Here is a 16,732-nt window from a genome sequence, read left to right on the forward strand (position 1 = left end):
TGCCATCAAACAGTGGTATTCAAATAGCAGCCTGTGGGCCAAGTCTGGCAGTTAAAAAAAAAAATTTGACCACTGACAAAAATTAAAGACTCCCTACATCAAACCTTTAAAGCACCAGTGCGACATTTTGGTAAATATGGCAGCAGTTGCCAGGCATGTTTTTACACACTGATTATTTGTTAATTGATATCGTGAAGTTGAGTGCAGAAGGCAGAACTCACAGAAGTACGGCACAGCAGTTAAAAACGGGGTGGTGACGTATAACTATAGTAATTCCATAAGTCATACGTCATTCTCCAAGCTTGCGCAGGCGCACTGTTATGCCGTCACGCCTCGTTAAGTCAGAGCATCAAACCGATAAACATCATTGTGAGCTAGCTAACCAATTTGTAATCAATCATGTAATTTACTTAGAACTTACAGTAGGTATGTCTCTCTGTGTCTTATTGTTGGTTTGTCTTTCTAGTTTAGTTTGATAAGTTAACTAAGTTGTAGTTAGCCAGGTGTAGTTAGCTAGCATAGTTATTGCAGAAAGTTGGCTAACAGAGGGTCTTCATTTTATTTTTTAGTTTCCTCCTCTTGGTTTAGTGTGCTGTTCATTTTCATTATGGCATTTGTGCGTGCGGTGTTGGAGGACAGATGACAGAGGTTAATGAAGTAAATTAGGGATGCAAACTAGTCCTTTTAAGCTAAATATGTTTCTTTTGGATTTTAATGCACAAATTAGATGCTTAGTAATTACCAAGAGATCCTTTATAGAAAAAAATGATGCATCGATAATCGTTTTATAATCACATCGCAACCCTCTGAATCGTAATCGAATCGTGAGGTGCCAAGAGATTCCCACCCCTAATGTGTAGACCCCATTGCGAAGCTGTGCATGGTATAGGAATGGTGTAATTGCCACTCTGGGCCACCTGATAATGCAAAATGTAGCATTGGAATCCTGGGCAAGATACCTTTCGCGACAATGGCGTAATGCTTTATGGCACTGTGTCACACATCAGTTGCTGTCTAGCTTTGTTGGCTAGCTTGCCACCCAAGTTTTTTAGCAACATTATGCTGCTGCTGGTGGAGAGTGGCGCTGGTGTCAAGCCGGAGCTGGGTGAGCGGGCAGCATAACCAAGCTCAGCAGCCTCTATGGAGGTAATGTTAGCTAATGGCAGCGGAAGCTAAGATGAGAAAAAAAGAGTGATCAAGCAGGAGGCTGCCAGATGGTGGTGAGACCTTTGTGAAATAAAAGGCTGCAAGACAGACTAGGAGCTGGCGTTCTTTCTGTGTACATAAATAGAGTAGTAAGTGTGGTGGCATTTTTGTTTCCCTCAGAAAAAGTAATAAACAATAATCAATGATTAGAAAGATTAACAATAATTTAGATATGATGTTTTCTGCCAAACAGCAGTTTTCTTAATGTGCCTCATTTGTATGGAATTTTCCTTTTATAACAAAACAGTTTAACTACCTTGGCACGGCACCTGTCTGTCCCGAAAATTAGACTCAACATGAGTTTTGATTATAGCCTAATTAAACATTAAATACTGATCGTTGAATAGTTCTCTTGCTCCAGCAGGGGTTGCAGGTTATCTGTACATTGTATCAACAGCGTTGTTATAGCCAAAAAGTAACACTCGTCGTGCTCTTTTTCCCTTTTTGTTTTCTTGTGGTTAAGGTTCACTTGTGGTTAGTCTCCTGTCCCTTTCCTCAAAGAAATGTTTTTTGCACAGACATCATAAAATGATTATAATATATTATTAAATGTACACTAATGTTTAACTGGCTTAATCCCAACAGAATTCATGTTGCTTAATGTTTGGCTGTGTTAACAAAGTTGTTGACTTGCTAGTTTTTGATCTTAATAATATAATCATATCAAATGCACGTGTACAGCTGTCATTTTACAACAGCAGCATTAACGTTTCACTCTGAAATGGTAGGAATGCCAAATTGCCAAAAAACATCAAATCTTAAATAATGATCCTGTGTACAGAGTCACGGGGGGCTGGAGCCAATCCCAGCTTACATTGGGCAAAAGGCGGGGTACACCCTGGACAGGTCGCCAGTCCATTGCAGGGCCACACATAGACAGACAACCAACCATCAGTTAACCTAGCTCTTTGGATGGTTGGAGGAAGCCGGAGCACCCGGAGAGAACCCACATGGACACGGGAAGAACATGCAAACTCCACACAGAAAGGCCGGGGCAACTGGGGTTTGAACCACGGCTGTGAGGCGACAGTGCTAACCACTGCACCACTGCACCGCCCGGGCTGGTTTTCATTTAAAATAATTTCTTCTTACTGGCTGAACTAAAAAGCACTGGGGGATACAGTATTTATGGCAGTAAGTGTTTGTTTTACCCAGCGTCAGATGTCTTCTAAGATGCATCAGAATCAACTATCAGTGTTTTTGGCAAGAGAAAGGTATGTGTTCTGCAGCCACAGTTTCTCTGCAAAGGCTGACTTCTTTTTTTTACACAGTCCATATGGGAGTCTCAAGGAGAGCTTATTTGGAGAAATTGTTTGGGGACTTTTAAGATAGCAACTAACACCCATATCTCCTCTGTTTACCTGGTTACAGGCCAAGGATGTTGAGGATTATTGGAGTGAGTGCCTCTGACAGGCAGCTACATTGAATGGATGTGTGTCCAGAGGGGAGGAAAGTGTACCAAAGAGAGAAATTCAGGAGACTGTAGGTAGTTTGAAATATATCCAGTGCTCAGAGCAGTCAAATTAAGGGCCACACATTTGGACTAGTGCAGAACAACAAGATCACCACACAATGTAGTGAAACAACACATCTCTCTCAGCCTTATTCTTACATTCTGTATTGGTTTAAACCGACATGACACAAAGATTAAATCAAGCCCAAAGCCTGAATGCAGGGACTATAGCTGACGGTGAATTAAAAAAATTATCATTTCTACATTTAGAGATCCTGACCTAAAGGAAAGTGACAGACATTAAATAAAGCACAGGGTTTTCTGAGGGGTCTGTGTACTTTGCGGCCAACAGATTTTCGTTTTGAAACGAAAAAACAGAAAAACATCTCGTTTCCCAATTACCTTTATTAAATAGGGAAATGAAAAACCCAAAACAAACCGTTTTCATTTTTGATATTAAAAAATGGAAAATGAAAAAAAATATTGTTATCCTATTTTCTTTGATGTGTTTATAGATGGAAATCGGAAATTCAAATACCAGTGTATAAATCTTATTCCTCAATTTTGCATTGGGTTTTTTTGGTGACCCGGGAAGCTATGGTAAGCAGTAAGCGGCTTGGGGTGCTGTAGCCTACATGCGCGCTTGACAGACTGTTAAGGCCCATTTATACTCCTACGTAGGGTCTATGTGCGTACCTACGCCGTACGCCGTAGGCTACGCACGTAGCCATGCATTTATACTTGTGCGTAGGTATGTCCGTCATTCTGCAATTACACCCCCAAACGCTGGTCGGCAGTAGCGCTACAGCGTCCACTGTGTTGACTTTTGCCGGCCGAGCAGGCTAACTTCCGGTCTGTACTTCCAGGTTCCGCTAATGTAAATGGGGGTAAAATTGTATATGTGCTACTGGTGTAGCCTTTTCAAATGTTACCGACGGAATGGATCACATTCTGATAGCGAAACGAATCATTTAGCTCGGGTTGATTCACTGTGTTACAGCCGCCGTTTTGGCCGCTAGTAAATGTTACTTTAAAGCGCTGAGTACTTCCGGTCGGCTCGGAGGCATTGCGAGGCTACCCAGCCGACCAATCACAGAGCTTACGGTCCGCGTCGAGTCAACGTGTAGTCGAAGGAGGTGCACATCAAGCGACGGCGTAGCCTCTGCGTAGCCCCGTAGCCTACACCGTTGATTTGACGCAGAGGTATAAATTGCACTTTCCTTCAACACAGAGTGGCCGTATGAGGTCACCGAGGTCCGGACTTCAGTAATTATGAATGTGCGGCGGTCAGTGTTGATATTGTGGTGGGCCGCCACAAATAAATGAACGTAGAGGAAACACTGCTGACAGCAGCCTCTCTAATCATAAAAGTAAACCTTTAGACAAAACATTAATACATCAACACAATAATGAAATCATCTGGAAAGTTATAAGCGCCGGTAGAGTTGGGATAAATCTGAGAAAATCATTAGTTGGGTTGAGTGCGGGTGGATGATTTATGCCTACATGATTATTCAGATGTAGGCTATCAGAGCCGATCCGCGCATCACACCAATGTAGCGCCCATAATCGTGACAAAACAGTGCAAACAGCTGCTGACATCAAATTAGTAGGCTGGAATATCAACCAGAGCATTCAGTACTAACCTGCTGTATTTTATGTTGCCGTTTAGTAACAATACTGCCCATTATGCAGTCTATAGCCTACATGTGTTCCTCCCTGTCAATACGCGGTGCTGCAGCACCCTCCGCACCCACCCTTCACGCTTGAGTAATAGGATGTTTCCACCTTGCGATGGCCTGAATTAAAACAACACGGTAAGAATGCACAGGTCAAAGATGCGCTTTTTGTAGTCCACCTTCGTAACATTAGATATGCAACTCCAAACTCCTGACTTTGGGGTGTGTGCCATAGGCCCACAACCGCTTTCCTGGCTGCTTACCATAGCTTCCGGGTCACCAAAAAACCCACCGCAAAATTGAGAAATAAGGTTTATACACTCATATTTGAATTTCCGATTTCCATCTATAAACACATCAAAGAAAATCGGATAACGATTTTAACATTTGACTTTTGTAAATTAACAGTGTTCTTGCCTTGCCCATGGCAGGTTTTATTATTAATTTTGATACACTATATAGAGGCAGTTTGGTTATAATATTATTCAACATCGTGATTTTCAATTTTATTTGGCTTTGTATGCTTTATGTGAACTTTTGTGACTTAGAGTTGGTGTGCCAACAACACTGCACTGTAATAAATTAACATTTCTCACTCATACTCACTCCTCCTCTCTCTCTCTTCCAACAGATGGCTAATAAATCATTTATCCAAATCAATTATTCATTCTGGCCAAAGAGCAAACATTTAGCTAACAGACACATAAACCAATATGCAAGCTTGATACACAGCGGATAACTGATTCACATAAAGCCATGCAGGCCAGTGTCTCAGACTATTGATATAAGGAGCAGTAATATTTGATCTTGCGTAACAAACTCAATATCTTGTGAGTGAATGTAGGGGGTTCAGTGTGTATTTCAGAGAGAGAGAGGAAAAAGGATGAGGGGGGAGTTAAGAATGAGAGAGCACACTGTGGGAGGCAGAAAGGCTTATATGAACTAAACCAACCAGAGCAGCACTGTAGGAGTTGCTCCACACAATTCCTTATTCTGTCAGGACAATCCTCTGTATGCACACCACCCACTGTACAGTGGGCCACCAGAGCATTATTATATTAATTCATCGTCCTGCAGAATCACAAGTCTTCATAAGGTGGGAATGTATGAATACTCTGTTTAACTGTTCCCTTCCTGCTTCAGAGAGGTCAGATTGCAGATTGTGCAGCAGTGTAGGTGCAACATTGGAGGACATGTTGACGACTCACTGTGTGGCAACATGCTTCTTGTGCCTAAATGAACTTCATCAAAGCTCAAAACTGAAATGTTGCAGTGAAATCAACTCTTCAGGAAAATGACGTCAAATCTACAGTCATAGTATTTAATCTTCTTTTGAGCCGTTAAATCAAAGTATTGTATTATTGACGGACATACACAGTTATCCTACTACAGCTAATATTATCAGTCAGAAGTGAGTGTAGTTGTGGGGCTAATGCTAAATGCTGCTCTTAAATGCTCTTAAATGCAACAACTGAGCCGCTGCTGAAAATGTGTGGGAGCCCGTGACAAGCAGATTCTCCAGTTCATACTGTGTGAGGAAAGATTTTAACATCAAAATAAAGGAATACTGCTTGAAGAAATAGAAGATATTAACTGCACAACCAACAGTAAAGGAATATGCAAACACATCACTGTGTAACAAAACAAATTAATAAAAACTCTAGAGACCATCTTATGATGGGATCACACCAGCTGCGACGCCGAACACAAGGTGGGTATGGTGCAATGGAGCACATGACATGAGAGAAGTGAGTTTGGCGAAACAGAACTGTGCACAGACTCACAAGGTGAAAACAATACCAGCCAAGCTGTCATGGCTGGTAAATATCAGAGAAGCCCTCAATAGGGTCCCTTTGCTCAAAGGGACCCTTAAAGCACCTGCACACCCACACAGATGTTTTCAGACACCCTAATTGATTAGACCTCCAGTCAGGTTTAAGATGGGTGGAGCTATGCTGGGAATTACATGATGTCAATTCTATGTACTAATAAGATAATAAGGGTGTAAGTTGCCCGGCCATAACAGGTGCAACAAAACTAACTGGAGGTGAATGAATGATGAATCAGTCAGGCCTAATTTGTAGACACCCACACAGTTCTAAAAAGTGGTCTCACCAGACATCATAAGTGAACCTGTGTTGGTGGGCCATAGGTGTGAAGGGGCTGTAACGGAACCATTATTATTGATATTAATAAAAATACCTGCTGTGACAATGGTTTATTGGGCATTTTCAGCTAATGTGATGTGTGTTTAGTTCTATTCTTCTTCTGGCCTGTTGCACTACATGTGATATGTTATAGTCCATATAATGTACAGATATACTGATGCAGAGTACTGTACCCTATGTACTTCATGTGTTTTTCACTCATTTACAAATCAGTGGCTCTCAAACTTTGGCTTGTAAACACCTAAAATGTGATACACCATAATTCTCCTGCCAACACCTAAGCTGAGAACCATTGGTGTAAATTACACATGCTCTGCACTTAATAGTCAGGTGTACTCAAATCATAATAGATAGCGGCTTGACAGTGACATGGAGCATAAGTCACAACGTTATCAGTATCACAGCATGATGGTTGTCGCGACAGATTTGTCACGCAGCAGGGAGCTGTCAGTTCTGCAGGGTATGTCACTGTTTACTCACTTATCATGGCTGACAACTCTGACCAGGGCATCAGCTGAGTTCACTACAGTGTGTGTCTCGCATGACGCCTGTAGATACGTGCAGGGTGAACAAAGATGATTTTCTGTGTGACAGCTCCTGGTGACTACAAGTGAATTTATTAACTTGTTTATAAACTTGTAAATACACGAGGCACAACTGTCAGATGTATCAGTTAAGGAAGTGACCGCCACTGTTCAACCAGTCCGACACCGAAGACCTTCTCATCCCCATAAGGCTATAACACAAATGATAGGGTTGTTGTTGAAAGGAATTTCAATTAAGACACTTTTATAAATGATTGTAGACTGACCTCTGGTGCACTGATAGAAAGCTATAATGGTAATAATGTTTTAAACACCGGCAGAGGGAACAGTCTTCTTTGTATTTGTTGATTTCTTTGAATCTTTTAGCTAGGGTTGGGTATCGTTTCAAATTTTACGATAACAGTACCAAAACCAGTTCCATTAAAGGGATACCGATAGCAATAGAGGACTTCATTCGATACCTTGCATAAAATGCCACCTGTTGAAGCCATAGTAGTTAATTGATAGCCAGTTATTATTTTTATTGTTCTTATGGACAAGCAAAGTTATCTATTTCATTTTTTTCTTGTTTCAAATACAACATCCTCCTCATCCTAATTGGGTCATCCTCATGGGTATATTATATGGGCAAAGACTACAGCTTGCTAATTTTTTTATATTTGAATGAGAGAGGAGAAGTGAAATAGTTTAGTGACCAAATAAGTTGTGGGAAACGAATTTAAGGCAATTTTTTGATGTTTGTGTTGAAAGTAAATGACGGGAAATTATTTTTTAAATTTTCGATTAATAAATTTAATTGAAAGATCTCTGCGAGTGCTTTTTCCTTCATTGGTGAGTCACAAACCTCCTCCAAAAACGACCGTAACAAGTATTAAACAAGTAAGGAGTCTACTTAAACAAGTCACTTAACCACAATAAAGACTCTAAAGACACAAACATTGTAAAAGAGAGTCTGCACGTCCAGCTGATCACACCAACTACATCTGAAGCAGCTGCCAGAGGCTTCATTAGTAAAATCAGCTGATCACTGCTGCACCACAAAAGAGTTTAATTGATGTGATGGAACGCAGTGATCAGTGACAAGTGATGTGAATAGCAAATAAAAATGTACAGAGAAGTGTTAAATGATACCAGGAGATGAAACCAAAAGAAAGCCTGGTTTGTGGTGATAAACATGCCTGAAACCGCAGCCAAAGGTGAGCAACAGTTAAAATCACGCATGGAAATGTTTTTTTTATACCCTTTATGGTGCAGGCATGTTGTGTTGCTTGCATGTTTGGCTGCAAGCAAAATCATACAAATAGTAATTTTTTCGAATCGAATGAAGCATTGGTTTAAATGGAGACCTTTCGATTCTACTCGATACTGGGCTGTTTCGGTCGATACCATAAAGGTACCCATCCCTACTTTTACCCTATACTATCATCATGACCACCGATATAAAATGGTGCTTATTTCCACAAGTGATTCCATTCAAATCATAAAATAGCACAAACAATACACAGATAAATGAATAGTCCTACATTAGGGACAAGGGAAACTACAGAGAGGAAATAAATTAATTTGCCCCAAATTAGCCATGTGTTGCTTCCTTTGGCTGATTTACATCTGCCAGTTTCTTTGGCTTTCACCTTCCTCGTCCTCCATCATCTGTGCCAATCTCCAGACAACATTAGCGTGCAGCATTGCTTTCATAATGATGATTGCAAAGCACTGTGATGGAGGCAAGTGTAGGTTACTGGATTCTTTTTAGCAATATCTTCATATAAATTCATAAAATATTGTTAATTCTCATATGGACTGGGTAGGTAAACTACTTAATTCTATTCTTTATTAGAGAGTGTCCAGTTCCTGACCATAACAGCCTATAAGAAGCTTGTTAAACCAAGTGGTCAATAAGGAGGAAGCAAGTAACCGCTTTTATTTCTTTGTGTGTGATATACACACACATTTAAGTACCAACTGAAAGAGGAGAAGGGAAGAGAGCAGAGAGGATGGCCTCTCATATTGTTGATTAGTAATCAGACCAGACCAGATACACCTAAGGAGAAAGGACAGAAAAATTCAGCAAGCAGGTAGCTCCCACTGTACATTAGGTTATATTTTCACAATGTAATGTAACATTTAAAATGCTGTTTGTTATGTATTTTGTTTAATTTAATAATGGTTTATAGACAGTGTATTATGAAGTCGTCTTCCTCTTCAGCACCATGGACTGCTCTTAACAGCTATGCACATGTACTTGCGCTTTACTGCAATTCGGGAAAGTTTATGCATAATTTACACATGAAAACATTTTGTCAAACTGGAACATCATTCACATCGCCATCTTCTTTAGAGCAAAAATATCAGTTCTTAAAACAGAGAACACATTTGATATTTTTCCTCTGAAGGATACCCCTGCCTGTGCATAGTTCAGTATATATCTACACATATAGAAAGTAGCTTTGCATCTCCAATCAAACTGTATTTCTGATCTGTATTTGCTGGCTTTAGCAGTAGCTCCCACTGTTTTATTAGTGTGACAGTGATACTGACCTCCAGACAGCAGCCCAAGACACAGACACAAAAGAGAACATTATCTTCCCAGCTTTAATGTCTCTTTCTTCTTTGCAAGCATGAACACATACAGCAATTTGTCTTGCACTTCAGCTTAAACAAGTTAACAACAAAACTCAAAAATCCCTTTAACTTGATTTCCATCTGCAAATAGGAATGAGGTTTGTAGTTCAGGTTGGACTTTAAGAGCATCCCACTCTGCAAACATTCATTATTGGAAAATGGGGCCCAGGACATCCATTGAATAACAATAAGTGGGCTAAATGAGGAAGCCATTTTTAGACCCTCTATCCCCTAGTCTCCATAACAACTAAAGAGCAGCCAGGACTAACTAATGGTCTGCAGAAAGATTGAGAAATGGAGGAAGTGGGGGAGGAAATGACAGAGGTGGCAGGAGGCAGCAGAGACAGTGATTGGAGTAAAAGGAGGGAAGGCGAAAAGACAACAACTAGACTGGGGTGACAGGGGAAAGGGGCACATTTAGAGGTGTAAAACTCATGAGGATAATTCTATTTCTATATTTGTATGGATGATGGTGAGCTATTTTAATCTCACTCTCTCTTGCTCTCTCACTCTCTTTTTCTTTCTTCTCTTAATTAAACTAGATGACTCTCTGTGTCCCATAACACTATAGACAGGACTAATTCTCACCACTGTATTATATGAATGTAATTTGGTCTGGGTTGCTGTTTTTCTAGCTGTGTGATGATCAATTATGCTATTATCTTTGAATTACCTCGCATAAAGATGGCTCTTTAACATGTTACTGCACATAAATCATGTGTTTACAGAGTTGCAGTCATTTTACATAATCCACTTATCAATCTCCTGAGAAATTCTTCCTTTATATGTTGTTGCCTTCATCTGTATCTTTTTTTTACAATCACAGTGAACTTAATGAGTATTATTATTTAGCAGTCATTTAGGTTTCAACTGAGACAGAGCAGTGCACATTCAGTATAAGTACGGTATGAGTTTAAGTTTTGGAGATGGGAGAGGCTAAATCTTGTGAATCTCTAACTTCAAAGTCTTGAAAATGCTGCTCCATCCTCTCCGTGGCATTTTTCCCCTTTTGTGAAGTCTCCTTTGTTTTTAACTCACGTTTCCATCTATCTTTCACTCAGCATCCAGGTGCAGTAAATAGCTGAGTAAATATATGTTCAGGTCAATGGGAAATGGAAAAACAGAGGAGTCAGAGGTGCAAGTGTAATTGTGAAGGAGGTTGAAAGGGAAGGGGGAGATTAGAGGAGAGAGCTTTATAGTTGAAGGGCAAGATATGAGGATATAGAGACATGAGAAAGAAATGGAAGCAGGAGGGCAGACTAATGAGGAAGCGGGGGTGGGGTCACCAGACTCTTCTTTTCTTTTTCTAATCAGTCTGAGGACTGAAAGCCACAGAGGTGTATTTAGCGTGCAGCAGACAAAACAACACAAAGTAAAAAATGAAACTTTTGGAGAACTCTGGCTTTGTGGAGCAGATATGGGGACGATGTGTTTGTGACACGTGTGTTCACGCATGTGTTTGTCCGTGAGTTTCATGGCTCTCCAGCCTAAGGGTGTCCTGCCTTCCCTTGATGGAGCTGCTTTCTTTGTTCGCCCCTTAAATAGCAGTTGTCACAGCCATCCTCCCACACACAGGGAAACAGCCAAAAGCCCTCAAAAACATCCCTTTTGTTTTCTCTTGTTTTCTCTGCCTGCTGAGACCCTCGCGTCCTCACACTCCATATCTAAGCACTGCAGCCCTCCTCCAACGCTGTGTGTAATGGCCTTAGTGTGTTTATGTGTGTGTGAGTCCCCTAGCCGACACGGCTTATAAAGCGTAAAATTGTAGCATTCATGTGCATCTGCATGATGGTGACAATTCTGCTCTGTGTCTCTGTCAGCTGTTTGTGTGGGTTTTCATTTGCACATTTGTTTGTGTTTACCTCTGTAGGATCCTGGCTGCAGCAGGGGCGCATATGAACATCTCAGTGGACCTGAGGACCCTGAGGGCGGTGCGAGTGCTCCGACCCCTCAAACTGGTCTCAGGCATCCCCAGTAAGTACCACCTATGATTACATCAGTATCTTTTTTTGCAACAATGACTACAGTTTTCCCTTTCAGTTAAATATAGGGCACTAATGCTAAAAAGAACTTAAGAGTGAAAGTCAGCCAGACCAAATAAACTAATTTTCTCTCTCCTTCAGTGGTAACTATTTCGGAACATAGGTTTCGTGGTATTTGGCCAAGTTGTGTGATTTCGGCTCAGAAGTTTTAGCCTCCATTCTAATGAAAGTTTGTGGTCCTCACACACACTATATAAAAAAATCTAATTCTAAATGTCTTTCCAAAAACAATGTCCCTGTTTCTCCACAATACACACTCTAAACTGAAATCAAACCAACTGTCTGCAAAGGTAGACACACTTAATCTTCTTTTGGTCCATTCACAACTGTCAATACAGTAGTATGAATAAAGGTTGAACAAATTTATTAACCAGTGATGTTTATTGCATTTACGATTCTAACCCAATATCACCACGATATATTGGGCTAGACAGGCCAGTTAGGCTTGGGGAATGTAACAAAAGAATCACTATTTCTCGGAGCCCAATCTGACCTCTTCAAATTGCTTGTTTTGCTTTTTTGTTTTGTTTTGTTTTTGACCAAACCAAAATCCAAACATATTCAGTTTACCATCATAAGAGACAACAAGCAAATATTCACAATTGAGAAGGTGAAAGCTGTTTCTGATATTTTGGCTTAAATTACTTGAATGATTATTTGATTATGACCTGTCCAGGGTGTACCCCCCCTTTCGCCCGATGTCAGCTGGGATTGGCTCCAGCGACACTGTATGCAGGATAAGCGGTTGATGATGGATGGATGGATTATTTGATTATCAAAATAGTCAATTAATGATTAATTTTCTGTTGATCAACCAATCACTTGACTAATCGTTTTAGCTCAGCTTAAAAAGAACCCTTTCATCCCAATCATGTGTGGTTGAAACACTGCATTTTATGACAAACATGTCTCACAAATTTGTACTGTTAGAAGTGTGTTTTCACTTTAACTCTGGTCACTGTGTGCTTTACTTCCAGGTCTGCAGATAGTCCTGAAGTCTATAATGAAGGCCATGGTTCCTCTGCTGCAGATTGGCATGCTGCTCTTCTTTGCAATCCTCATGTTTGCCATCATTGGCCTGGAGTTTTACAGCGGCAAACTGCACCGAACCTGCGAACCACTGCCTGGAATACTGGGTACAGGCACACTCATTGCATATGTCTCTATAGCACACACAGGTACATGCTGCGTATTACATGCAGTCTGTGCATAGTAATGCTTACTGTACATATGCAGATGTATGCCTGTACAGGACAATATTTACATCTATATCTAGTGCTCATGTTAAAACTCATATAAGTGTATCCAGGGTTCGAGTTACGTGGGAGCCAGTGGGAGCTCAGCTCCCATACGGATGGTCTGAGCTCCCATGGAAGCGGTAAAATCATGCATCTGGGGTGGTCACTAATTCATTAATCAACAACCATTCTTTTGAATCACAAATTAGTACCTACTATTATTTACATTAAAAAGATGAATTAACTTAAATTATACTTTCCTAATGAACTACGCTCCGCATCGCATGACTGACAGGATGGCTGCACTTCTCCACCATCAGCCTCTATGGTGCGCACAGTTTTGACCTAACAGGTTGAGACTGCGACCCGTCAACATGAACTCAGTTGTATTGTAATTGTATTCTCTGTATTGACTGCTGCTTATTTGTTTAGTATTTTGATGCATCCTCCAAATAGTACAGTGCTACATATGATAATATGCGTCCAGCAGTGCCTAAAATAATAACACTTTAATATTTACCTACCATTATGGGCGGAATTGCGTCTCTCCTTAAGCAATATATAATATATAAATAGTGTTTGATGGGATTTTTCAGGCTATTGAAACGTAAACTTTGTTGCAATATCGCAGACATCTGGGGCAAGTAGTGGACTGCTGGGTGTGTGTTTGTACGTTTGCATGTGTGTCAGAGAGGGAAATGTTGAATCAGCAATGATCCCACCCCACCCCGCTGGTAACGTTAGTTAGTATAATAGAGACCCCCACGAAGCTCAGATTATAACTTGAACCCTGAATTTATCAGTTTGGCTGCAATAGTTCATGCTAGCAGTAAAGAAGTGAATCTGAGCAGACATTTGGAGAAGTTAAGTCATCTTTATTTCAACATGTATAATTACAATTGAAAAAGTGTTCTGTGCCCTACATACAGTCCAGTACAGTACAAAATCACATGCCTGCACACACACATGTGCAGATATTCCCATCTGGTATTTCACACAGACAGGAGGTCAAAGATGTTTAAATATAGATGTGAGTGTTAGGATTTTAGTCCACATTTAAATGGGGAGTCCATTAGTTTTGTGCGCTAAGTCAGTGTTCCAGTTCAGATACACACATACACACACACACACATACACATGCAATAGTTCATACTTCTCCATTTGTGTTGCTAGCCAAAAGTGACATCCTGTGATTACCTTTATTCAGATATTTTATTCATCTTAAGCCAAGGTCTAATTTGAATTGCATTGCAAAACAGGAAATTGTCTAAACACCTCTGCCACATGCTGATGGCATGGATAAATCAAAAGAGAGCAATTTGTAGAAAGGGCCTGAGATGGTTGTGAATCGTGAACAGATATAAAAGACACATTTTAGATCTATTTTTGATGCCAAACAGCATCATAGAGCATAAAATCACAGAATCAGTGTGTATCTAATGTATGTGTGTGGCTGTGTGGCATGCACGTAGCTCTTTAGGTAGTGGCTCCGTTGCCACAATCACAAATGCATACATGCTTACACACAATGGCATGCCACGCTGCACCTGGACAACTTGATCAAACCAAACTGGCAGTGGTGTCCAGTATAATTAAAACCAACAATGCGGTGCGCTACAATGGCCCATTGTACGTTCACAGCTGTCATTAACCTCCAAGCTGTTCCCGTCACACTGAAGCTGAATGGACAGTTAGATAATACAGACAGACTGAAGTGAGTATTTTCTGTCACAGAAAGGTCACACTACAGACAGGCATCCGCCACGCCACTGTTTTATAAAGAGGGTTTTTTTCTTTCTTTCTGACACTAATTAATCTTTACTGTACATTGTAACATGTGGCCAATAAGGTATTTCCGAGGCTAAGAATTCACTGTCACACAACTTAAATGTAGAGCTGTTTGCTGGGTACATAGATTGGTTTAAATTTCATGTGCTGGAGCTTCAAGACCAGTAGACATGAGAACAAAAGATTTATATTCCAACTTGTTAAATGCATGAAAGCTTTCAAATTTCAGTGATTACTCACAGTAGTCAGGGAGCACTGCAATTCCTTGAATGGGGACGGTCTGTTTTGGGGTATTTTGGTCTTACGTAAGACATATAACATATTTCTGCCTTTTTTTCTCTTTACCTTTGCACCTTTGTTTTCAGAAAACGAGACACTGGACTCCTCTGAGTTGGAGTTCCCGTGTGGCGTGCGAAATTGTCCGCCCAAATACACCTGCAACAATTGGATTGGCCCCAATGACGGCATCACTCAGTTTGACAACATCCTGTTTGCTGTTCTCACTGTCTTCCAGTGCATCACTATGGAGGGATGGACCACTGTACTCTACAATGTAAGGCATCACACACACACACATACACACGTGCCACTCATACTTTTTTTCTGGATTGCTGCAAACCATTTAGGTGTAGCATTGTTTTGTCACAATTTACACTCAATTAATTCTAATGAATAGAAGCAGCTTTGGCTCCAGCACACCGATGCTTGATGAGTGGAGATCTGCATCCTCCTCTGTCTGACTGTGGATGGAGAACAAGGGGAGGGAGGTTACTGGTTTGTGATTGCTCTCAGCTTGCCATTTGTATTCCGTGTATCCTTGGAATGTATAACCTACTGCAACATGCTGCAAGCCTCAAATAGACTCCCCACCTACTAGTTACGAAATATGGCATGCTTCAGAATATTATGAAATGTAATCTAATGATTATATAAACCTCTACTATGTATTGTATAAACCTGACAAGTAAATCAAAAATAAGCTTTTTTTCTCATTATCCGCAAGTTCAATACATAGAACTAATGTGTATTATTTTCACAGGAGGGCATAGACAAGTCAAATTTAGGAGAAATCTTTATACCCGAACCAAGTCTTAGTAGTATAGTATAAATAGTATTTTTTTTCTTCCAACATATATTTCTTGACATATTGGATCATTTGTATATATTGGTGTTGTGATCATTCCTGACTATCAATATCAGGTACTCCTTAGGATTCTGGTCAACATCACAGAGAAGTGATTGTTCAAAGATTAATTCAGAATAAGAGCAGGCAAAAGTCAGAAATACTGATGACAGATAAATGCAAGTCAAAGAAAACAGAATGTTTTTATGTTCAAGGAATAGCAAAAGCTTTTGGACTAAGAGTCATAAATAGGCCTTTATCGGTCCACCAGCCATACACTTAAAGATGGGGTATGCAATTATGGGGAAATCCAATACCATAACAAATACCATGATATAGAGCGGCAGAGCAAGTAATGTAACTAATGTTAGCTTAGTTGTGGGTTAGCAAATTTTCGCTACAGTTGCTGCTCCGTATCTAACATGCAAAGAGGATGAGATGGTTTTCCAGAGCCAGCACACTGGCACCAGAAAGCAATATTCGCAACTCTCCTGCTACTATAACTAACATCACAACAACAGCATATCTTGGCAAACTAAAAAGTAAGCTGAATCTCTGTGGGCAAGTAATTAGCTGACATAAAAATCATGGTTGGAGTGGCTGGGAAAGTGTGTGGCTCGGTTCGAGTATTTTTTTGTATTGGTTTAGAATCACATACTACACCTTTAACATAATACAAAACTACACAGGAAAACACTGTATCATGTTTCATCTCACAGAGACGTGCGTTCAAATTATTAGTGTCGAAACCAGAAACGATGTCAGGCAGAGTATCTGTCAGGCAGGATTAGATGCTGCACCATGCTTCATGAGTGTCTACATCAGGGTTAAAGAAGCAGACAGACAGACACACAGAGACAGTATGTAG

The 16,732-nt window shown here is 40.4% G+C and overlaps 1 protein-coding gene across 5 annotated transcripts in view; it reads left to right on the top strand.

Annotated features, from left to right (window-relative positions):
• Positions 1-16,732, top strand: part of LOC119900716 (voltage-dependent R-type calcium channel subunit alpha-1E) — a 114,073-nt gene that overhangs the window by 63,311 nt on the left and 34,030 nt on the right. For all 5 annotated transcript variants that reach the window (XM_038715906.1, XM_038715907.1, XM_038715908.1 and 2 more), the window contains 3 exons: positions 11,544-11,647; positions 12,693-12,851; positions 15,107-15,294. In XM_038715906.1, the coding sequence (XP_038571834.1) occupies positions 11,544-11,647; positions 12,693-12,851; positions 15,107-15,294 (451 nt within the window). The remainder of the gene's footprint in view (positions 1-11,543; positions 11,648-12,692; positions 12,852-15,106; positions 15,295-16,732) is intronic.

Source organism: Micropterus salmoides, unplaced genomic scaffold, assembly GCF_014851395.1.
Source record: "Micropterus salmoides isolate LMB-PRFRI ecotype aquatic unplaced genomic scaffold, ASM1485139v1 Ms_hic_scaffold_13, whole genome shotgun sequence".
Taxonomy (NCBI): Eukaryota; Metazoa; Chordata; class Actinopteri; order Centrarchiformes; family Centrarchidae; genus Micropterus; species Micropterus salmoides.